Here is a 25,202-nt window from a genome sequence, read left to right as displayed (position 1 = left end):
AAACAAAAAGTAGACAAAAGACGTAGAAATAAACACTAAGACACGGAGCTGCTGAGTAGGCTGCCACACCTGACGGCGCCGGAACCGTCATTATGTATCAAGAAGAATGTGTGTAAATAGCAGACAGAGCTGTAACACATTTTTCTCATTTCTCTCCTTGGTTCTGAAAATTCAATAGGAGTGCATGTACTGTAGGCCTACTGTAGCCAGGGCACAGACAGATGGGTCTTTTCAGTTTTCATTAGGCTATTGTCTACACAGAGATCATAGGCTAAAAGGCTACATCTTATTGATTAAATTCAAAGCTAATTTTAATAGCCTAGAAATCTAGACGCACCCTAGCGGCAGAAAATATGTTATTGCCTAGTCTGGCTTGTCAGGCTATAATTTTAATGTGTATCACAGTGAACTACCACCAGCTGGTGTCTTGCAGATTCACGTGCTGTGCGTGTGGCCACTGAGTGAAATGACGCGTAATGTAGCCTACTGTAAACAGAGAACGACGTGTGGAGTTGGGTTAGTTAAACAACTACAGTAGCCTATGTCAAATTAGCTTATGACGATTTAGAAAAGGTTTGCCTACTCTGTTTTATGAACTAGGTCTACTAACCTAAGCTACTGTAGCATTTAATATGAGAAGAAGCTTTGATTATCAGTTACCATGGTAATGACAAGTTTGGGGGGGTGTTGAAGTTCCGGTGTGAGAGATCTCGTTGTTGTAAGTTGTGGTGAGCCGCCATTAAACGGAGAGCCATTGTCTCATCCAAAGATTTACGTATCAGTGTGCATGTTCTTAAGTGAGCCTTACCTCGGACACAACAAAAAGTACGTGGCCCTATTAAACACTACTTCCGCACTGGCGACCATCCACCAGTTAAACAACATGCCTACCGTACAGCTCCTGAGAAAAGGCGGGAAATTGACAGGCAAGTGCAGCTTCTTTTGGAGGATGGGGTGATAGAGGAGAGCTGTAGTCCCTGGTCATCTCCTATAATTCTTGTAAAGAAAAAGAACAATTCATGGAGGTTTTGCGTCGACTACAGAAAGCTTAACTCTGTCACCATAAAAGACTCTCACCCTCTGCCACGCATTGATGATACCTTGGATGCGTTGTCAGGAGCTACATGGTTTAGTACGCTTGATTTTTCGGATGGCTACTGGCAAGTGGAGGTAGCAGAAAAGATTGTGAAAAGACGGCCTTCACAACTGGCCGTGGATTGTACCAGTTCTGTTCTATGCCCATGGGCCTTACCAACGCTCCTGCCATGTTCCAGCGTTTTATGGAACTGGTGTTGAAAGGCCTCCCCTGGAACATCTGCATGGTCTATTTGGACGATATACTTCTATACAGCCGCTCTTTTAATGACCATCTCGCACACCTGGATGAGGTTCTTAAGAGGATAGAAGAAGCTGGACTGAGGCTGAATGCAAGGAAGTGCCACCTGGCCCGGGATCATGTTGTGTTCCTGGGCCATGTGATCTCACATGAAGGGCTACGACCTGACCCACGCAACATCAAAAAGGTACAGTCATGGCCTGTCCCACGGTCAGCAACAGAGGTACGTGCATTTCTCGGACTGAGCTCATATTACAGAAGGTTCATTCAGGGTTTTGCACAACAAGCTGCCCCACTTAACCATTTGATGGGTAAAGACGTGCCTTTTCAGTGGACGTCAGAGTGCCAGGCCTCATTTGACTTTTTGCATGATGCCCTTTGTTCAGAACCAGTGATGGCTCATCCAGACTTCTCACTGCCATTCACATTATATACAGATGCATCCCAGATTGCAGTGGGCGCTGTGTTGGCTCAGAAGTCAGATGGCGTTGAGAGAGTGGTGGGCTTTGCTAGTCACTCCCTCACAGCAGCAGAGGGAAATGGTCTACGTTTGGTAGGGAAATGTGGGCCATTGTGTGGGCTGTGCATCACTTCAGACATTACCTGGGGCTCCAGGCGTTTACTATTGTCACTGACCATAAGCCCCTGCTTGGACTACGACATCTCTCCCTGGCTAATGACAGGACAGGACGGCGCACCAGGTGGTCCCTGGAGCTCGACCCTTATGACTGGGTCATAGTTCATAAGGAGGGCTCACGACATGTGAATGCAGACGCTCTGTCTCGCCGGCGACCTTCGGATGATTACTGTGATACTGCCTGCCAGGCCCCTCCCATGAACGTTCATGCAGCAACACAAACAGACGTTGGCAGCGATTTTCCTGTTGCGTGTATAATGGTCACCCCACCTCAGGTTCCTGTCAATCCACTGGCAGGTGAGCAGCATTCCCAGCCAGAGACTGACACCACACCAGACCTGCCTATGTTGTACTCTTTGTCTCAGGATGGTACTTCAATCAAGGACATGCAGAGGAACGACACTGATATCAGCTTAGTGATGTCATGGGTGGAAAGTGGCCAGAGGCCCCTGAGGTGGAAGGTGAAAAAGGCCCCTCTAACTGTGAGGCGGTTGTGGAGTGAGTTCCCAGCCCTTACCTTGGTCGATGGACTGTTATGCCGCATGCTGGAGCAACCTGGAATTGGGCAGATAGCACAGTCATTCCAGCTGCATTGGTCCCAGAGCTCTTGAGCCAGCTGCATGGCGGTCCACTTGTAGGTCATCTGGCCTTCGAAAAGGTCCTGGCACGAGCACGCCAGCTGCATGGCGGTCCACTTGTAGGTCATCTGGCCTTCGAAAAGGTCCTGGCACGAGCACGCCGCATGTGCTTTTGGCCCAGCATGCACCGTGACATACGGAAGTGGTGTGAGGATGCCAGAGGAGGAAGTCACCTGTTCCTAAGTACCAGGCACCTTTGATGAGCTCGCAGGCGGTAAGACCTTTCCAGCGGGTGGCTGCTGACATTTTAGAGCTGCCTGTGACATCTCGGGGAAACAGATAAGTGCTGGCTGTAGAAGACTATTATACCAAATATGTGAACAATGACAGTTGCCTCTTGTCTGTTTAATGAGTATGTAATGGAACATGGGGTAATGGAGACATTGCATACAGATATGGGGAGGCAGTTTGAGTCTGAACTAGTCAGGAACATGTGTCAACTGCTAGGTATAAAAAAGACTCGTACTACACCATACAACCCTCGCTCAGGTGGCATGGTCGAAAGGCTGAATCGAACTTTAATTGACCAATTGGCGAAGACCCTTCTCTCCTGTGAAGGAGAGTGGGACTCTTTTCTGAAACAGGTCGCTTTTGCCTACAACACTAGTGTGCACGCCAGCTCTGGATTCACCCCTTTCTACCTCACCCATGACAGAGAAGCGAGGATCCCAGCCGATGTGCTCCTTGGTCCTCAGACAGCGACAAGTTGGGGAAATACTTGCCCGAGGAGTTTTGCTGCCTCCCTCAGGGCAGGTTTAGAAACAGCGTTCAAGAGAGCCACAGACAATCAGACTGTGGCACAAGAGCGTCAGAAAGCCCACTATGACGTTCACATGAGACACCGTCCGTATGAGGTCCTACAGAGAGCCGTCTCAAGTTGGCACCTCATTGGAAGGGGCCTTACAGAGTGCAAGGACGTTTGGATGTCTCTGGTGAGGTTGGTGTCACCTATGAACTGACCAGTCCATTAGAGGGTAACTCTCCCCTCGTGCGAGCTCATTATAACAGACTGCGCCCGTACACTTTACCGTGGCCTGTCTCTCCCAGAGGCCTACCTGTGACTGCCGGACCCCCAGCACCTCCTGTGGATGACCCGGGGAGCACCAGCACGGCCCTCCAGGAGCACGGGGAGGATCTGGATGGTGACCAGCCTGCTGTGAGTGCCGGATTTCTCGCCCACATCCATAGATGGGAGGACCTCACAGGCTGGAAGAGTAGTCCAGCTCCCGAAGAGATTGAGGGACTTTGTCATGGACTGACATCACATCGACACGCGTGCATGCACATTTTCTCTCTCTCTCTATCTCTCTCTCTCTCTTCCCCCTGTCTGTTCGGTTACACAATACTCAGGGCAGGATGTTCTGATCTGCTTTATTGTAGCCTTAAGGGGAGGGAGTTTAGTGTGGTATATAATTACTTTGAAGTTATTGTATAATGGATGTGAGTTGCTGGCAGGATGTGTTTTTTTTATTTTGATTTGCGTTTCTCAAGAAACGAGGACGTTCCTTCTTGATGGGGGGGAAGAATGTAGCATTTAATATGAGAACAGCTTTGATTATCAGTTACCATGGTAATGACAAGTTTGGGGGGGTGTTGAAGTTCCGGTGTGAGAGAGATCTCGTTGTTGTAAGTTGTGGTGAGCCGCCATTAAACGGAGAGCCATTGTCTCATCCAAAGATTTACGTATCAGTGTGCATGTTCTTAAGTGAGCCTTACCTCGGACACTACACTACTATAACATAGTAACCTAAACAGAATATGTGATGAACGTTCAGCCTTAAATTTTCGAAGCTGCCAGGTTATTGAAATGGATGGACCATGACATGGTTAAAACGGACTTGATAGCCTACTTCATTAAACATGAAACAACTTTAAGCATTTTATTCTCTATCTCTAAGCTGAATACTATTGCATGTTCAGATAGGCTAACTGCCAAGTGACCTTACCGTGCTCTCAAACGTCTCCTGCAGCACTGTACCTGCGTGCACCTTCTGAGAGTTCACTGAATGTATGACGTCACGGAATGGTGGCCGCAAGGCATTTCAATTAACACAGAAAATTATTATTTTTGTAAATTTCTAATTTCACAAACTATTAATGAGACAAATTTTAGCGAATATTCACGTTGGAACTAGCGGAAGTATTACAAATTTTAAAAAGTAAAAAACGGGTCTTGTCAAAAGGGCACTTGGACATCAAAGGGGCAAAAGGGCAGGTGCTAGAGCCCCTGTAGCCCCCCTTCTCTGCACGTGCCTGCTAAGCCTATATAACATCAGTGAAACCTATGGAAACATAAAAAGAGCCAAGTAGCCTAGGCTAAATAGTACATGCATTGAATTTGTTTTTAATTGGTTAGTAGGCCTATTGTTTTTAGATTCTATTATTTCATATTTTTAGTTCAATAAATGTAGTTTCATCTGAACCCTGATACTATCTTAATGAAACTAGGATCTGATTTTATTCACAGAGACACTATGAGGAGAAGGAAAGTGTGTGTGTGCATGTGTGTGTGACTCATTTGTACAGTAGGATACTGTAGTGTTGATGATGCCCAGCTTGTTCTGGTTATCAGATTCTTGTAGGTTACCGCTCTCTTCTGTGGTAGTATCTTTTTTCATAGTAGGCTATGATCCTTAATCACATTAAAGATTGCTCAGGTTTCACATATCTCTAAGCAATTGTGTTGATTTGACACTGACTACCATAGACTATAATAGAAAATTGGTTTCTATTTATACAGTATATGAGAGGGTTGGGTCTTACCTCCAGGTCTTATGAAATGTAAAAATAAACCAAATCAATATTTCATGAAATAGGCAATAGGCTTCTTGTAAAGGTATTACTTTTACTATTAGAATGGTATTTCAGTGCACTTAACTTCTAACTTTTGAGAGCTGATCAAAACTGTTCTCTTTTGGATATTTAATAACAATGAGATATTCTGTAGCCTACTGATTATCAGTTTGTCGCATGTTTAGACCTTGTATGTGTGTTGCACAACACATGTTGCACTTGGCGATCACGGTGGGGATCGCAGACAGTTTGTCCAACGACCCACATGCACCGAACTCAAGCCACAGTACACTGAAGACAGTAAAGCATGGTGGTGCTCAATTCATGTTATGGGGATGTTTCTCATACTGTGGTGTTGGACCTATTCATCTGACGAGACATCTAGCCTTTATTATATATATCTTTGATCTGTGACACCATGCAATCTTGACCTTTGACCCCAATGTGTTTGAGCAGTATGTCATCTGTGACACCATACAGGCTTGACCTTTGACCCCCAAAGACTTTGAGCACCTGATCAGTCCATGAAGCTGTTATAGTGAATTAGTTTAATGAAGAGCCTTAAACATAAAAGACATTAGTTTAACCCATTTACTCCTAAAATGCCTGCTAAAAACGCCTATAGAATCCTATGGCATTCTAGACTAAATAACCTTATTTCCTGAGCGTTTTCTGAAAACATAGATTGTCAACGTCTACCAAAATTTAATATCTAAGCCTCTGTAGCACCTAGAAACATGAAATAAAAAGCATGCTGCGCTACGCAGCATCCAGCGGGAGGGTCAATGTTGCGCTACGCAGCATCCAGCGGGAGGGTCAATGTTGCGTCATGCAATGAAGGTTAATGAAGAGCCTTAAACATAAAGGACATTAGTTTAATGAAGAGCCTTAAACATAAAGGACATTAGTTTAATGAAGAGCTTTAAACATAAAGGACATTAGTTTAATGAAGAGCCTTAAACATAAAGGACATTAGTTTAATGAAGAGCCTTAAACATAAAGGACACAAGCATGTAGAGCTGCACTCACAGACTGACGGATGGATAACCAGTAATCAGTTCAGTCACCATGGCAGCCAGAGGCATAACAGAGGACCTCCATGGGCATAACAAACAGCAAACATCTTTCAAATTCTACATGAGCGTAAGTTACACGCATGACAGGTGAGTCATAAACATATGGATCTTTAGCATGACAGGTGAGTCATAAACATATGGATCTTTAGGATTGACAGGTGAGTCATAAACATATAGATCTTTAGGATTAACAGGTGAGTCATAAACATATAGATCTTTAGCATGACAGACAGGTGAGTCATAAACATATGGATCTTAGGGATTGATACTGATGCAATGCGCCCGTAACTGCATTGCTTGTAGCTGTACCAGAGGCTAGCATTCAGCCATTGTTAGCACAGCAGCTAACTGCAGAGGCCTAGAGCCTGGGGCTCGCCTGCCTGCTGCTGCCCAGTAGGGGCCTCTGGCCCTGGGGACGGACGATGGAAGTCGGGCCCCTCTGGTGGGGGTCCATGTGGAGGTGTCTGCTCAGTCCTCCTCCTCTCCCCACACGTCTGTCCTCCACCTGCAGCTCTCTCTTCATCCTCCTCTCTCTTTCTCCTCCCTCTCTCTCTTCATCCTCCTCTCTCTCTCTCCTCCCTCTCTCCCTCTTCATACTCCTCTCTCTCTCTTCATCCTCCAGCCTTTTAATCCTCCTCCTCTCCCTCTCTCCTCTCTCTCCCACCTTCTCTCTCCTCTCTCCTTCCTCCATCCTCCTCTCCCTCTCTCTCTCCCTCGCTCTGTCCATCATCAGGGGTGAAGAGGTTCATCATGGACTCTGCCACCTCCATATGCAGCTCATCCTCAGACTCCTCAAAATTACTGACAGAGAACACACACGCACGCACACACACACAGACACAGACACACAAACACACACACACAGACACACATACATACACACGCACGCACGCACACACACACATTATACACACAAACACACATACACACACATTATACACACAAACACACACACAGACACATACACACACACATTATACACACACACAGAGACACACACACATGCACAGACACAAAAGGAGACACACATACACACACACACACATACATACATACAAACATACACACACACACACACACGCACACTACACACATATACACACACACACATACACACGTGCACACACAATCACACACACAAACGAACACAATAAACACAAGACACAAAAACATTAGTGTGTGTGTGTATACGCATATGTGTATCTCTGTGTGTGTGTGTGTGTGTATACGAATATTTCTGTTTTTGTGTGGGTGGGGGGTATACGCCTATATCTGTGTGTGTTTGTGTGTGAATATATATGCCAATGTGTGTGTGTGTGTATCTGTGTGTGTGTCTGTGTGTGTTTCTGTGTGTGTGTGTCTCTCTGTGTGTGTGTATATATATATATATATTAGGGGTGTGAATCTCTCATGTAAAAGACGATACGATTCGCATCTAGATACATGGGCACGATTCGTTACAAGAAAAGATACATGTTTATAAAAAACGATTCAGTACGATTTGATGCAATTCGATGCAGTTCAAGAATGAAAAGCATTCTGAAAGATTTTTTAGCATTTGCTCATGGTGCACATTAATTTTATATTATCAATTATCATGGTCATGGTTGTCAATTAGGCAAAAAAAAATGTGTGAATATGATTATCTAAACTGAGGTTTGTTTCATATACTGTATTGAAATGAAAAAAGAATAGTCTACATTTCAGTCAAACACAGCAGCCAAATACAACATAAAAATACATTTTTATAGACTTTATAGATCTTTCACAGATTTTATAGAGTTACAGTATACCATTGTTTTCATGGAGCTGTAGCCTTGTTGAGGTAAGACAATACCAAAATAAAAGTGCTTAAGAAACTCTTGGCCTTTTCTGATATAGCCTAGCCTACTCTACAAGAATAAAATAGGCCTACAAATCAATGAACTCTCTGGGCTTATTTTGTTCCAACAGTAGACCTAATGCAGAAACCTATAATGCCACAAGTCTGAGTGAATATGAACAAAATCATTGGCTAATAATTTGTGCATCGTTTTAGCAGCAAGGGCCAAATTATTATTTAACATTAAGAAAATCCCTTCATCAAAGGTAAGGCTACTCTACAGACTATCGTTGCTGTTTAGGAATGCTATGTGTTTAATTTCGCGCTGGATTTCGAAAAACAAAAGCCGACCGAGTGCAAGTTGTCACATGCTTAAGTTGCAGTAGATGGGTAATGAGGTCATTTGACAACTTTGGGCAATGAATGTAACCAAAAACGAACTGCATTACCCACAATTCCGTACCACGTATAGTTTCAAAACCGGAAGTGGGATGAACGCGCTGCTTGCAACGTAAATGAGAGTCTGGGCGAGCAGAAAACGTTGATTCAAACCGATTCATAACAAGTAAATCGATATAACGACCGGTTCATTTCAGTTTTTTTCCGATACGGGGCTTCACGTATCGATGTAGCCGTATCTTACACGTTAAAAACAGATACCGATACGTGTAGGAGCCATTTTGAGTTTATGTTCATTTAAATTAGTGTGCTATTGGAGCACTGGTATATTTGTTAGATTTGGGGTCCTTTATTTTGTAGGTACTTTTAGTTTGACAGGCGGTGAGAAGGTTTTGAAGTTAAAGATGGCCGCCTCTCACCTTTGACCCCAAAAAACCTAGAACAAAGAACAAGCTGTTGGAATGTATTGAGCATACAGTTCTTTACAATCGCTATAGGATTGCTATTGGATTACTATTGAATACCTTTTGGACATTATTTTTTATCTTAAGTTGTGCCTTTTTCAACCATCATTTTTCAGCCACTTACCAATCGTTTGTTGGATTATTGGAGTCCATGCTTTGTCTGCTACTACCAACCTGCTTGCCTGCCTATCTGCCTGCTACTCCTTACCTGCCTGCTGCCTGCCTTGCCCTGCTTACCTGCCCTGTTTACCTACCTGCTTGAATCCCATCTCATCCACCTGTATTAATGTACAATTTAAGTTTCTCTTTTTGGATAGCTTGTCAAAGAAGCAAAGCAATACATCCCAGCTAAGAGTGGCCCGCCACTACAAATGGTAAAGAACTTTGCAATCGCTTACGCTGCTTCACAACTGAATTGTTTGGAACCTGTGGAATCCTTTGTTTGACTGAAACGTAAAAGTTTTTTTTTGATACTTTGGAGTTGACAAAGTTTTGGATCTTTTGAGCGTTTACCTTTTCAAATTCACTATTGGAGTGCATTATTGTTACTGGATTTGCTACTGGAGCGGACCATGGTCATGCATATTGTTCATGCATATGTAAATGAAGCCATGAGAATGAACTGAGTTGAAGACAACTGTGCTGTGTTTAATTTTTTGAAAAGGAAAAAGAAAATAATATTTTTGTTGTTTATTAAGCTTAAATATGGCTGATGACAAACTTAAAGAGCTTTGCGCAACACGCAGAGGAAAACTTGGTGTGTGTACACGTAGAATGAATGAATTAAAGGAATTACTAAAAGGTGGAAATATTGAAGCCGTTGACACAGGCCTTGAACAGCTCCATGTGGCATTGGACGAATTTAAAGATGTGCACCAATCTGTGCACGTGCTGTATGAGGAAGAGGAAAAGAAAAGTGACGACGATGATGATGAGTGGTACCAACCAAAGATGCAAACCTTTGAAACATTCTTGAATGAGGTAGAAATGTGGAAGAGTGCTCAAAGCCATGAACCCAAAACTGTGGTGTCTCCTCTGGACAGTGTATCCAATGTGGCAGCACGTGCCAGTGAAGCAGGACCCTCACGATCTGGTGCCAGTGCTGCCTCTAAATCTTCATCAGTGTCTTTCGCACGTTTAAAAGCTGAAGCAGAAAAGGCAGCTCTACTGCAACGTACTGAAGGACTGAAGAAAAAACATGCCTTGGAAATGTTAAGAATTGAAGTGCAAAATGCAATGGAAAGAGTTGAACTTGAAACAGAGTTGGCTGCAGCTAATGCAAAGGTGCGAGTGTTGCAGAGCATTGATGCTGAATCTATTAACTCTAAACTCATGTCGATAGAACTTTCAGAATCACCAGGAGATGGCATGAATGCGTATCTGAAGAGCAATTATGACAGAATTGAGGAACCTCTTCATCCAGAACCCTCACCAGTGGAATATGCCAGAATCTCTACTGTTCCCAAAACACCATTGCAAAAGGTTTTAACACAGGATACTAGGCCGCGGAGGCCACAAAGGCCTGTTCAGACCTTACAATTGAATCGAACCAGTCAAGCAGCTACAGGTACTTCCTTTCCACATGCGCCTGTAAGCTCAGATACTAGCAACCTGGGTGCTGTTGCTGATCTTATTGCACAGCAACAGAAAATGACTTTACTTCCAACTAGGCACCTAACCATGTTTAACGGTGAAACTCTTCAGACCATTTATGCAGGCATTCGAACACTGTATTGAGAACACCAGCAGTAGCCAAGACAGACTGTATAATCTTGAACAATACACCTCTGGCCAACCTAAGGAGCTGGTCAGAAGTTGCCTTCATATGGATGCAGACAGAGGGTATGCAGAGGCAAAACGGCTATTGGAACTTCATTTTGGGGATGAATTTAAAATCACTAATGCTTATATGGATAAAGCCTTAAATTGGAACAATATCCCATCAGACATACGGCGAAGCTCTGCACAGTTACGCTCTTTTCCTCCATGGATGCTGTAATGTAATGCGTACCTTAAGGTACATGGATGAACTGAACCTTCCATTAAACCTGAGGCTTCTAATCTCCAAGGTGCCTTACAAAGTAAAAGAAAAATGGAGATCACATGCTTTTGACATCAGGGAACGAACAGGAGCAAGAGCCACATTTGCCAACCTTGTCCTCTTCCTGGAAAGGCAGGCCAGGATTCTACAAGACCCGGTCTTTGGTAACCTTCAAGACAGCTCCTCAAACAGAAGATCACCAAAAGCAGCCGCTAACAGTAGCAAGCCAATGAGTTCCATGCAGAAGAGCAGAGGGAGCAGTTTCGTCACAACAGTGGCAGTTGTGCCAAAGGGCAGCACAGAGAGCACAATGCAAGTGTCCAATGTGCCCAAAAACAGTTCATCAAAACTCTGTCCAGTCTGTAGCATGAGATTGCGTCATGTCAAGAGCTGATGAAGAAGTCTCACAATGGACGAGTTGAGCTGCTAAAGACGAAAGGTGTTTGCTTTGGTTGTCTTGCTAAAGGACACATGAGTCGGACTTGCAAAAACAGACAAACCTGCTCAGTTTGTTCAAAGTTGCATCCCACCATCTTGCACATACCTCAAAATGTAATGAAAGAGCTGAGTAATGCAGGTCCTTCAGACAAAAGGGCAGTGAGCAGCGGGTTGGTTTCACTGAAAACAGAGGGACTTGACTGTAGTGACAAACATTGTACACTTGCAATAATACCAGTTCAAGTGAAATTAAATAATTCAAATCATGTAGTCCAGACATACGCTTTCCTTGACCCAGGGAGTTCCGCAACATTTTGCACAGAACAACTTAGGAGGAACCTGAATGCAAATGGAAAGCATCAGCAAATACTTCTGCGCACTATGGGGCAAAAGAAACCTGTTAACAGCCTGGTAGTCAAGGGCCTGGAAGTGTGTAGCCTGGAAGGAAAGGAATTCATAAAATTACCTGAAGTTTACACTCAGCAGGAAATTCCAGTCAACAAGGAACACATTCCTAGACGAGAAGATATTCGAAAATGGCCTTACCTTCAAGATGTTGAAATACCCAAAATTAGCGCTGGGTTTGACCTTCTCATTGGGATAAATGCACCCAAATTGATGGAACCTTGGCTATTGATAATTCTCCAGGGTAATGGACCCTTTGCTGTTAAAACACTGCTAGGTTGGGTGGTGAATGGACTTCTCCACACTGAGGATGCATGCATCAACAAGCAAGGTCAGAAATATGTTCATGCACATCGGATTTCTGTTGATAACCTGAGTGAACTTTTGATTCAGCAATACGACCATGATTTCCCAGAAAAGAGTTTTGAGGAAAAGAAACAAATGTCAGTGGAGGACCACAAATTCATGCAGATAATGGATTAGGGTTAGGGTTAGGGTTAGGGCTCTGTTGAAATAGTGGCTGGACAGCTCTGTTGAAATAGTCACTGGACATTATCAATTGCCTTTGCCATTCAAGAAGGATGATCCAATGATGTCAAACAACCATCACATGGCAGAGCAACGGGCGTTGGCTTTAAAAAGAAAGCTTCAAAGGAATGATGACTTTCACAAGGAGTACAGGGCATTTATGAAAATGGTCCTATCAAGTGGACATGCTGAACTTGTACCCCAAGACCAGTTGATACAGGAAAATGGTATCCAAAGAAGGGGAGCTTGCGTGTGGTATTTGACTGCTCTGCAGCTTATCAGGGGGCCTCACTGAACACTGAACTCATTCAAGGTCCCAATCTTACGAACACCTTAATCGGGGTCTTAGTCCGTTTTCGTCTTGGCAACGTTGCCATCATGGCTGATGTGGAAAAAATGTACCATCAAGTAAAGGTCCCATCTCATCATGTGAACTTCCTGCGCTTCCTTTGGTGGCCAGATGGGGACGTCAGTCAACCACTGAAAGAGTACAGGATGGTCGTACATCTTTTTGGTGCAACGTCATCAGCTAACTGTGCAAGTTATGCTTTGAAGAGGACAGCTGAGGGTGCAAGTTATGCTTTGAAGAGGACAGCTGAGGATAACAAAGGGTGCTTCTCAGCTGATGCAACTAGCACAGTCAAGAACAACTTCTATGTGGACGATTTGTTGAAATCACAGAGGGCCATGCTATTAGACTTTGTAAGGAGCTAAAGTTACTCTGTGCAACTGGAGGCTTTAACCCTCTAGGCGCCACGGTCGAGTTTACTCGACAAGATGCGGTACTGAATAAAACGGCCGATTTAGTCAAATAGGGTGTCATATTTCGTTCGACCTCCACTCCACTAGATGGCAGACAAGTCATACGTCATCCCCGAGTCGAAAAAACGACATGCTTTAAACAAAACTTTCTAACTACAGCGCATTGAATCAGTGCGTGAAATACCGGAGCTAGTGTGCGTGTGAGCCACTTTGTCAGAGCGATATTGTCAACGTTAGCGAGTATTTGCATTAGATTATCGTCTACTGGCATCAAAAAGTTTACCTGAAATGAAGTGTTGGGTCTTCTATTCATGGACCCTGATTCTGAAGGGGAATATCTGCCTTCAGAAAATAGCGGTGATTCGTTTAGTGAGGTCCCTGCCTTCAATGATGCAGCTGGACAAAGTGAGAGTTTGTTTAACCCAAGCACAAGTTGAATCACACTGGTGGGAATAATGTTTCATGGGTTGGTGTTCATCAGGAAGTTAGCAGGGTGTTAGTGGTGTGGCGAACGAGGCTGGAGGTAGCCTAATATCCATAAGCGCTAGCTTCTGTCTTCTGAACATGTGCCTCTCCATGTCATGGCGACAGTATGCGTGGTGGAGCCTTTGTCTAATGCCACTGGCTATGTTAGGCGAGGTTGAAGTGCTCATAGGACAGTTAGGGGGAATGTAGAGGCAGTGTGGGGAGTCGCAAATGAGAATGACAGTAGGCCTAGTCGAGCTGCGCAAATTCTCTCCACTCGGCCTTGAAATGAGGCAGATCTGTACGCTGCTGCCAAACAGGAGCAGAAGGTGGTGACCGCGGGGCAGGAGAGCCATTAGGCCATGCATAGTCTATCACAAGATGATGGGAATGCCGCCCTGTATGGATAGGATATGGATATGGATAGTCATTATCTCTACAGCAAAAGGCCTGCTACATAAAAAAAAAAAATGTCAGCCATTTATTAGTAACGATTTACACTGTTGATTATCTATTTCCCTGACCATTTAGGACATGTTCTTTTTTGTGTGTTCATGTCCTTGTGATGTGTGTGTCTTTGTCAGCTAAGAAAAAAACAACAAAAAGAAAAAAAATACTAACATTGTCTCTTGTCTTGTCTCGTCATCTCACTCCTGATCTGTGCCTTGCCGTGGCAAGTGAGCTTTTGAACTAAACAGGTCTTGTCTACTTGTGTTTGTGTGTCATCTGAATAATATATATGTGCCCCATACATGGAATCAGAGTGCCTACTGTATGTAGTAAATGGAAAATCTCTACAGCAAAAGGCCAGCCTACCGCTACATGCATTTGGTTTGTTTCTGCCATTTATTAGTAATGATTTATACAGTTTGTTTACTACTTACTATTTACCTGAGCATTCAGTATTGTCCAATATAGCATACAGAAGGTGAGGGACATTTTGGGGGAAAAGAAGTGGTGCATTTTATCATTCAAACATGCGACTTTTCATGAAAATTGAACCTTAATGTACATTTAATCTCTACATAAACTTTGGGTCATCCTTAATATTTCTCTAATTTACAGAAAGTCTCTATCTCATCACTTTTAAGATATAGCCTTTTGAAATGAAGATGTCAAAATCGAACGTTTAAAAAAAAAACCTCTGGCGCCTAAAGGGTTAAGTTGAACAAATGGATTAGTAACAACAGAGCTGTTTTGGTCTCTATTCCAGAGCCTGAGAGGGCCAAAGATATAAAGAATCTTGACCTTGACATAGAAGACTTGCCAGTTGAAAGAGCTCTGGGTGTGCAATGGTGTGTTGAGGAAGACACTTTCACATTCCAGGTGACCAGACGTGGGATTCTGTCCATGGTCAGTTCTATATATGATCCACTTGGATTCCTTGCACCTCTCACCTTTCCGGCAAAACACATCTTGCAAGAGTTATGCAAGCAGAACATTGGATGGGATGAAGAATTGCCAGAGGTCCATGCTCAAGCCTGGAAGCAATGGTGGCAAGATCTTCCAAGAGTGAGGGAGTTCAAGGTCAACCGATGTCTTGTATCAGACAACTTTGGAGATGTCAAAACAGCACAGATGCACCACTTCTGTGATGCGAGTGACCTCGGGTATGGCACAGTTACCTACCTTAGACTGACCAGCAGCAACAAGGTCCACGTCACCTTTATAATGGGAAAGGCCCGAGTTGCTCCCTTAAAACTGATGACCACACCACGGATGGAGCTCACTGCTGCAGTTCTGGCCGTACGCATGGATAAGATGCTATCTGAGGAGTTGCATATGGAATTGGAAAGGTCTCTGTTTTGGACAGAGAGCATGACTGTTCTGATGTACATCCGGAATGAAAGCAGAAGATTCCTAACCTTTGTGGCAAACCGTGTTAATGTCATCAGAAGTGCGTCAGATGTCTCCCAATGGAAGTAAATAGGCACGAAACTCAATCCCGCTGATTACGCCTCCCGGGGGCTTCATGTCAACACCTTCTTGAAAAGAACAACATGGATCAGTGGCCCAGACTTTCTAAAGGAACCATCTCATTGCTGGCCAGAGCTTCCATCTGAACCCATCCTCTCTCAAGATGACCCTGAATTAAGAAAAGGAGTTATCACTGTCAATGTTGCTGTGAAGGAAAACTGTGACGCTACTACTTACCTCATGAATTATTTCTCGACATGGATGAGGCTCAAGAAAGCTGTGGCATGGTTCCTGAGGTTCAAGTCTGTTCTGCTGGAATTGTCTAAGAATGGCAAGAAAGATTTAAACAGACATATCATGACCGAAAGGAAAGCATGAAAAGACAGGTCCATATGTCCTATCAATCAGTGATGTAGAGAATGCTGAAGTCACAATCTTACAGTTTTGCCAAAGGCAGGGATTCCCACAAGAAATAGCCTGTTGGCAGAAAAGCATGCAAAATGTAAGCAGAAACAGCTCCATCTATAGGTTAGATCCTCTTCTGGCCAATGGCATCTTGAGGGTTGGTGGGCGTCTGAGTAAAATGGCAATGCCCACTGAGCAGAAACACCCTGCTATCCTCCCTAAAGACCATCACGTTTCCAAACTCTTACTTCAGCACATCCATCAAGAAGTTGGACAGAGTGGAAGAAACTTCATGCTCTCCAAACTCAGAGAAAGATATTGGATTCCTTGCGCCAACTCTCTGGCCAGAAAGGTAGTTTATGAATGCACCATGTGCAGAAGAGTCAAGTTGAATGCAGGTGAACAGAAAATGGCGGACTTGCCAGTTGACCGGTTGACCCCTGACCTTTCGCCCTTCACGCATGTAGGGGTTGATCATTTTGGGCCACTAGAGGTAAAACGAGGCCGCAGCATTGTAAAACATTTACGGTGTGATTTTCACATGTCTTACCAGCCGTGCTGTACACTTGGAGGTTGCACATTCACTTGATACTGACTCTTGCATTCATGCATTCAGACGTTTCATTGCCAGAAGGGAAGCAGTGTCTGAGTTGCGGTCAGATAATGGAACGAACTTTGTTGCAACTGAAAAGGAACTAAAGGAGTCTTTGAAATCTTGGAACATGCAACAAATTGAAAAGAGTCTTCTCCAGAAGGGGTTGAAATGGACATTTAACCCTCCCCATGGTGCCCATTATGGAGGGATATGGGAGAGGCTGATTCGCATGATCAGCCTCTCCCATATCCTTACGGTCAGTCACCAGCCAGCAGTATCTGGATGATGAAGGCCTTCAGACAGTAATGTGTGAGGTTGAGGCCATTCTCAATAGCCGTCCACTCACAACTATTTCTGACAACCCCAATGACTTGGAGCCGTTAACGCCTAATCATATACTGCAGCTTAAGGTGCAGTCTGTTCTACCTCCAGGTTTGTTCGTGAAGGAAGATCTTTATGCCAGACGTCGCTGGAGGCAGATCCAGTACATTGCCGATTTATTTTGGAAACGCTGGGTCCGAGAGTACCTTCCTCTTCTGCAAACACGGCAAAAGTGGTCTCGTGTCAGACGCAACTTCTGTCCAGGAGACATCGTACTAGTAGCCGATAGCACGGCGCCAAGAGGATCGTGGATGTTGGCTAGAGTCACTGAAGCCTTCCCTGACTCCAAAGGCTTGGTCCGCAGTGTACGGCTTCAAACCAAAACAAGCCAGCTTGAAAGACCTGTCAGCAAGATCTGCTTGCTAGTAGAAGGCCAGCAACCTAAAGCTGAGTGAGACCTGAATGAACTTGCGCACGTGCACACACTGTCATACAGATGCATACACTGAATCTTTGCACTCAGTTATTCTTGTGAATAATGTATACTGAGTTTAAGTGGATAATATATTGCTCCTTGGAAAATTACATTTAGTTAGTTATAGTTTGCTTCCTGCAGTAGCTATAAGGGGCCGGCTATGTAGGAGCCATTTTGAGTTCATGTTCATTTAAATTAGTGTGCTATTGGAGCACTGGTATATTTGTTAGATTTGGGGTCCTTTATTTTGTAGGTACTTTTAGTTTGACAGGCGGTGAAAAGGTTTTGAAGTTAAAGATGGCCGCCTCTCACCTTTGACCCCAAAAAACCTAGAACAGAGAACAAGCTGTTGGAATGTATTGAGCATACAGTTCTTTACAATCGCTATTGGATCGCTATAGGATTGCTATTGGATTACTATTGAATACCTTTTGGACATTATTTTTGATCTTAAGTTGTGCTTTTTTCAACCATCATTTTCCAACCACTTACCAATCGTTTGTTGGATTACTGAGTCCATGCTTTGTCTGCTACTACCAACCTGCTTGCCTGCTTGCTTGCCTGCCTATCTGCCTGCTACTACCAACCTCCTTACCTGCCTGCTGCCTGCCTTGCCCTGCTTACCTGCCCTGTTCACCTACCTGCTTGAATCCCATCTCATCCACCTGTATTAAGGTACAATTTTAAGTTTCTCTTTTTGGATAGCTTGTCAAAGAAGCAAAGCAATACATCCCAGCTAAGAGTGGCCCGCCACTACAATACGTATCGGTTAATCTTTACACCCCTAATATATATATATATGCGCGCGCCTGTGTGTGTGTATCTGTATGTATCTGTGTGTGTGTGTGGCTCCGTAGACTCACGTGTCGTCGTCATCATCATCATCATCAGTTGTGGGCTCCAAACGATCTTCATCCAGGTCATCTTCATCCTCCTCCCAGACACCCTCCTCTTCCTCCTCCTCCCCTCCCCTCTCATCCTCTTCCTCAGCTCTATCCCCCACTCTCACTGACACACACAGATGGAGGGAGGGAGAGAAAAGAGGGAGGGAGAGAGAGAAAGAGAGATGGAGGGAGAGAGAGAAAGATGGAGGGAGAGAAAAGAGAGGGAGGGAGGGAGGGAGAGAAAAGAGAGATGGAGGGAGGGAGAGAAAAGAGAGATGGAGGGAGGGAGAGAACGAGGGAGGGAGAGAGAGAAAAGAGAGATGGAGGGAGAGAAGGAGGCAAAGAGAAAGGGAGAGTGAATATTTGTGGGGTCTTTTCCCCTTTTATTCTGTTTAACTGTGAAGGCTTTGGTGAGTGGTGTGTGTGTGTGCATGTGTGTGAGTGCGTTTGTGTTTGTGTGCGTGTGTGAGTGTGTTTGTGCGTGTGCGTGAGTGTGAGTGTGTGTGTGTGAGTGATGTATGTGTGTGTGTGTGAGTGATGTGTGTGTGTGTGTGTGTGTGTGTGTGTGAGCGTGAGTGTGAGTGTGACCTACTTGTGCAGTCTGACCCCAGGGTGGAGGAGTGTGTGAGGGGTGCGTGGGCCAGGGCCTGTAAGAGTGTGTGTGGGGGTCCATCTCGCCAGTGTCTTCTCTCAAACACACACTCCTCCTCTCCTTCCAAGAGCTCATCTGCAACACACACACATACAGACAGTGTGACTGTGTGAGAGTGTGTGTGACAGTGTGTGCGTGTGTGACAGTCAGTGTGAGAGTGTGTGTGACAGTGTGTGAGTGTGTGCGTGTGTGAGAGTGTGTGCATGTGTGAGAGTGTGTGTGTGTGTAACTCACCTGTCGTGTTGCTGGAGCAGGTAGTCAGGTCTTTGAGGGCGAGAGCATTAAGCAAAGTGTGTGGAACTTCTTTGGGCCAAACACACCTTTCTCTCTCTCTCTTCTCCTCTCTCTCCCCCTCTCTCCTCCCTTTCTCCATCCAGACCACATATCTTCTGTCTCAGGTTCTGTCCAGCATGAAACATCAGAGTCTGATTCAAGGGATCCACCTGCACACACACACAACACACACACACACACACAATGTTGATAAATGACAAGAAAAGTAGAAACAGTTGAACAATAAAACAACAGGTACAGGCTATTGGGGTAGAGAAATGTGTGTGTGTGTGTGTGTGTGTGTGTGTGTGTGTGTGTGTGTGCAGGGGCGCAACTAACCATTTTCTGAAGGATATGCAATAACAAAATTACCCCCTTCCCCCAAATATATATTACATGCATACAAATACTGTTTTAGTTATGATTGTGATTAAACTTAAATTATACAATTATATAGGCTAACATTTATTTAAATGATAACAAAAATGTAACACAAACAATTAAAAGAAAATGTCAATGATTGACACTATTAGTGTGTGTTTTTACCTTGAAGTGTTTATATTTGGTGTGTGTTTGGACTTTCTGGCCAAATTTCACAGCTTTTCAAGGCTAACGTCTTTGTGTCAAATGGAATGTTGGAACATTGCGCTTCCCAACACAAACACAAAAGGTCGGGTTTGCTTCATCTATTGATGATAAGTTTTGAAGTTTTGTTTTGAAAACCTTGAATCCATGTATTAAGATGGTTCCTCACATTACACATCATGATATTACGCACTATGTGCAGGCCAATAAGATGGTTCCTCACATTACACATCATGATATTACACACTATGTGCAGGCCGATGTTTCACATATTTTTTTTTTGTGGTGATGGCAGTGACGAGGCGGTAGGCGTCATGTGACCGTGGTATTACGGTAATGCGGTTACCATCCCAGCCCTAATGCTACGCAAACACACCATCTCCTAGCTTTTATGTAGAATAGCAATGCTACGCAAACATACCATCTACTAGCTTTCATATAGAATAGCAATGCTACGCAAACATACCATCTCCTAACTTTTATGTAGAATAATGCTACGCAAACATACCATCTCCTAGCTTTTATGTAGAATAGGAATGCTACGCAAACATACCATCTCCTAGCTTTTATGTAGAATAATGCTATGCAAACATACCATCTCCTAGCTTTTATGTAGAATAGCAATGCTACATCTCCTAAAGAATACCATCTCCTAGCTTTTATGTAGAATAATGCTACGTAAACATACCGTCTCCTAGCTTTTATGTAGAATAGCAATGCTACGCAAACATACCATCTACTAGCTTTGAATAGCAATGCTACACAAACACACCATCTCCTAGCTTTTATGTAGAATAGCAATGCTACGTAAACATACCATCTCCTAGCTTTTATGTAGAATAATGCTATGCAAACACACCATCTACTAGCTTTTATGTAGAATAATGCTATGCAAACATACCGTCTACTAGCTTTCATGTAGAATAGCAATGCTACGCAAACATACCATCTACTAGCTTTTATGTAGAATAGCAATGCTACACAAACATACCATCTACTAGCTTTTATGTAGAATAGCAATGCTACGCAAGCATATAATCTACTAGCTATGATGTAGAATAGCAATGCTACACAATATATCACATGTATCTGCAAACAATGGTTTAGCTTTTAGATAGATTCAACACATAATCAATTCAGAAGATGCAGTTACAACACACTGCTCCACCTGACACCCACAACGCTCCACCTGACACCCAGTTACAACACAACGCTCCACCTGACACCCACAACGCTCCACCTGACACCCAGTTACAACACAACGCTCCACCTGACACCCAGTTACAACACAACGCTCCACCTGACACCCACAACGCTCCACCTGACACCCAGTTACAACACAACGCTCCACCTGACACCCAGTTACAACACAACGCTCCACCTGACACCCAGTTACAACACAGCGCTCCACCTGACACAAATGAGCTAAAGAGCCTCCGTGCATAAAGTCCACTGCTTGGCTCTGGAGTCCTGGAGCAAAATGTTCCTATTTTGCGCTCATTGGTTATATATACGTTATATATACGTTATACATTATTGGCCTATACGTTATAGATGTTCAACTTTTAAAGGACGTCAGCGATTGCGCAGCCCAGAGGTTGGGTTTGTTTGTGTATATGTTGTTTGTGTTTGTTTGTGAGGTCGTGTTTGTTTGTGTTTATGTTTGTATATAAAATGCTGCTTTCACTGACATTAAAGAGTTTTTTGTAAATGATAAAATACAAAATACAAATTTCCTCTTTTCTTTCCCACACTGCGCAGGAACCCTGAGTGCTGTTTCTTTACCTCCTCTCTCTCTCTATCGCTCCTCTCCTTCATCTCTTTCTCTCCATCCCTCTGTCTCTCCTTCATCTCTCTCCTGTCTTCCTCCTCTCTCTCTCCTGGATGATCTTCAGTTTCGTCATTCAGGAAAATCTCAAACTTGATTCCTTTCTGGGAAAACACACAGGTTTGCATATTAGTGTGTGTGTGTTTGTATGTGTGTGTATTGTGTCTGATGTTTATACTCAGCAGCTGAGGAGATGCAAGCCTGGGAAAGCTCCGGGTCCAGACGGCATCCTTGCCCGGGTGCTAAGGGACTGCGCAGCTGAGCTCTCCCCCATCATCTATTCACTGTTTGCCGAGTCATACAAAACCGCTACTGTACCAGTGCTATGGAAAACATCTACTATTATACCAATACCCAAGAAACCCCGCCCCTCCCAACTCAACCACTAACGGCCAGTTGCACTCACCTCAATAATCATGAAATGCCTGGAAAAACTGATCCTCAGAACCCTCCTCCCAGTTGTCAGCCCACAGCTGGACAGCCACCAGTTTGCCTACAAGGAGAGGGACGGAGGATGCTGTGGCATGTCTCCTCCACTCCCTCCTCCAACATCTTGAAACACCTACAAACTTCGCCAGATTACTCTTCATTGACTTCAGTTCTGCCTTCAACACCATCCAACGCCACCCGATGATCAACAAACTCCACCACCTGCACGTCCCCCCGACCCTCATCCACTGGACCCACAACTTCCTCAGTGACAGACCACAAGCCGTCAAGATAAGTGCGGTCACATCACCACTCACCACAATTAACACCGGCGCCCCGCAGGGGTGTGTTCTAAGCCCCTTCCTCTTCACCCTCTACACCAATGACTGCGTCAGTCCCACACCCATCACCACATACTTCAGATACTCTGATGACACTGCTGTACTTGCACTTCTCAATGACAATAACTCCATATCTGCATACCAAGACTCCATTTCTCACCTCACACAATGGTGCACTGACAACTACTTCAGCTCAACATCAGTAAAACCAAGGAACTTGTAATCACCAACACCAGAACACCACCTGGCACAATCTACAACCCCACCTGCATCAACAACGACACCGTAGAAATAGTGGACTGTTTCAAATACCTTGGACTCACCCTGGACAATAAACTCAGCTTTGAGCAACACACCAGACATACAAAAACGCAGTCAACAGAGACTCTATGCCATCCGTAAGCTCAGATCCCTTTCTGTTGCCCCCTGTCACCTGCTCCTCCTGTACAAAAGCATAGTCCAGCCCATACTCCTCTACTGCCTTCCCTGCTTTTTCAACATGCTAACTGCTGCAAACAGAAACAGACTCACACGCATCACCCATACGGCAGCCAAAGCAATAGGCCTCCCCACCCCTAATTTATCAGACCTCAACAGAACACTCACCAAGAACAGAGCACAGGCCATCGCTCATGACCCCACCCACCCCCTCAATCCCTTCTTCATTCTGCTTCCATCTAGACGCAGACACAGGGCTATGGGGTGGAAGCGAGTATGCTTTGGGAAAAGCTTTGTGCCCTCTGCAATAGCAGCACTGAACGACAGGCCACAGCGGTGATGGATCACTGTGCCGCCCTCATTCCTCTGTAATGCCAACTGGTGATGCTTTTCCTGTTTGTATCTGTGTAATGTGATATGTGCTGTTGTGATATATGTGCTGTACATGTGTTGTTAACATCTATGTGGGTGGGGTATGTGATGACAGGGTGGTGGGTGAAGAACCGTAACGGTGTGTACTATGTATTTCATGTTTGTGAGGCTTGTACGGTGTGTGAAAACAAATTTTCTTATGTAAGGACAAATAAACTAACTAACTAACTACTTGTGGGTCGCGTGACGGTGTGTGTTTGTTTGTCTGTGTGTGTGTGTGTGTGTGCACCTTATGACTCCTCTTCTGTCTGTGGTGTTGTATTTCTCTTAAAGCTCCTTCCACATCCTGGAACAGACACACACACACACACACTGTAACAACATATTATGTAATAACACCGCATTGTGTAATAACTCGACAAAATGTAATACATTTTCACGTCATTATGTAATAACTGCCGCATTATGTAATAAACTGCATGAACGCAATATGTAATACATTTTGCCGCATTATGTAGTAAGTTATTACATATTAAGGTTGTTATTATAAAATGCGGGTGTTGCGTTTTTTTTTTTTTTTATCGAAATGTAACAATATGGTGCATTATGTAATAACCAACCGAAATGTGACAATATGGTGCATCATGTAATAACCAACCGAAATCAACCTCTTCATCGATAACAGCATAATGAGTATTTTACTCAAAAATAATATTTAAGAGGACAGTATGTCAAACTATTGCTCAGCTTTTGTAACAATCCACCTTTTAACTTCGCTTGTGTTTATTTAAACGCGCAAGGGGTTCTTTTCGATGAATAAAGACATTTGCAATAAACACAGTCAGATCAGGTAATCAGTCAAATTTGATAGTCAAATTATAGAATTGACAACTTCATGTCTGTCTGCTCAATCAGCAGAAGAAAAGACATGCAGCACCAAATAATTAAACACGTGTGTGTGTGTGTGTGTGTGTACCAGTGTACCAGTACCAGTGCTGGCGTGTGCGTGCGTGCGTGTGTGTGTTTGTGTACCAGTGGTGGCGTGTGTGTGTGTGTGTATGTATGTGTACCAGTGCTGTCGTGCGTGTGTGTGTGTGTGTGTGTGTGTGTACCAGTGCTGGCTTGTGTGTGTGTGTGTGTGTGTGTACCAGTGCTGGCGTGTGTGTATGTGTGTACCAGTGCTGGAGTGTGTGTGTGTACCTGTGCGTGCGTGCGTGCGTGTGTAAGCGCTTTCAGACATACGTATAAGACCGGAGGTTCTGCCGATTGTTAAACGGGGCCGTATATATGAACGACATAACCGGTCATTTGGAAGTCCGAATTTAGCCGGTTGTTCTACTACCCCCACCCCAGTATTTCCTCTGGACATTATGTAAATGTGCTGTGTCTGAACGAGGCGTAGAACATGCGGTTAAAATTCACACCTAGTGAGAGGGCGTGTTGGTGACGTTTCTTTTGTGCGTCCATGTGGTTAGATCTGACTTAAATGCCAGTGTTATGATGGAGTGGCATAGTGCTGTCCAGAAAATCTCCAACCTGGAAAGATGCAGACATCACGGAGCTACTGTCCATGAGGGCAGACAGCATTGTGATGGAACACATGAAGGGAACGGCAAGAGACACGTTGATGTAGCCTAGAACCGCATCGCAAGGACAAAGGAATTCAAAAGACTGAATCATCATAAGCAGAAGGCGCTGAAAAGGCAGTAGCCTACAGCGACATTGTTGACTACAATAACAGGAGTATTTAATAAATTGTTAGCCAACACTGTTTTCTGTTCATTGATAGCCTTCATGACCTGCTGAGCTCGCTGATATTTGCTGAGCATATATGCCTAGAGAAAATGAAAACGAAGAAAACCCAACTTTGTTCCAAGCTCCTT

The 25,202-nt window shown here is 44.1% G+C and overlaps 1 protein-coding gene across 1 annotated transcript in view; it reads right to left on the bottom strand.

Annotated features, from left to right (window-relative positions):
- Positions 1-7,136: 7,136 nt before the first annotated feature.
- Positions 7,137-25,202, bottom strand: part of LOC125292218 (serine/threonine-protein kinase Nek5-like) — a gene marked incomplete at its 3' end in the record, with an annotated part of 56,419 nt that continues 38,353 nt past the window's right edge. Inside the window, exons 17-21 of the mRNA XM_048239423.1 lie at positions 23,609-23,665; positions 19,337-19,496; positions 18,994-19,128; positions 18,381-18,525; positions 7,137-7,281 (exon numbers count right to left, since the gene is read on the bottom strand). Of these exons, the coding sequence (XP_048095380.1) occupies positions 7,137-7,281; positions 18,381-18,525; positions 18,994-19,128; positions 19,337-19,496; positions 23,609-23,665 (642 nt within the window). The remainder of the gene's footprint in view (positions 7,282-18,380; positions 18,526-18,993; positions 19,129-19,336; positions 19,497-23,608; positions 23,666-25,202) is intronic.

This window comes from Alosa alosa, chromosome 3, assembly GCF_017589495.1.
Source record: "Alosa alosa isolate M-15738 ecotype Scorff River chromosome 3, AALO_Geno_1.1, whole genome shotgun sequence".
NCBI classification, from domain to species: domain Eukaryota; kingdom Metazoa; phylum Chordata; class Actinopteri; order Clupeiformes; family Clupeidae; genus Alosa; species Alosa alosa.
This window is presented reverse-complemented; position numbering and strand designations above follow the sequence as displayed.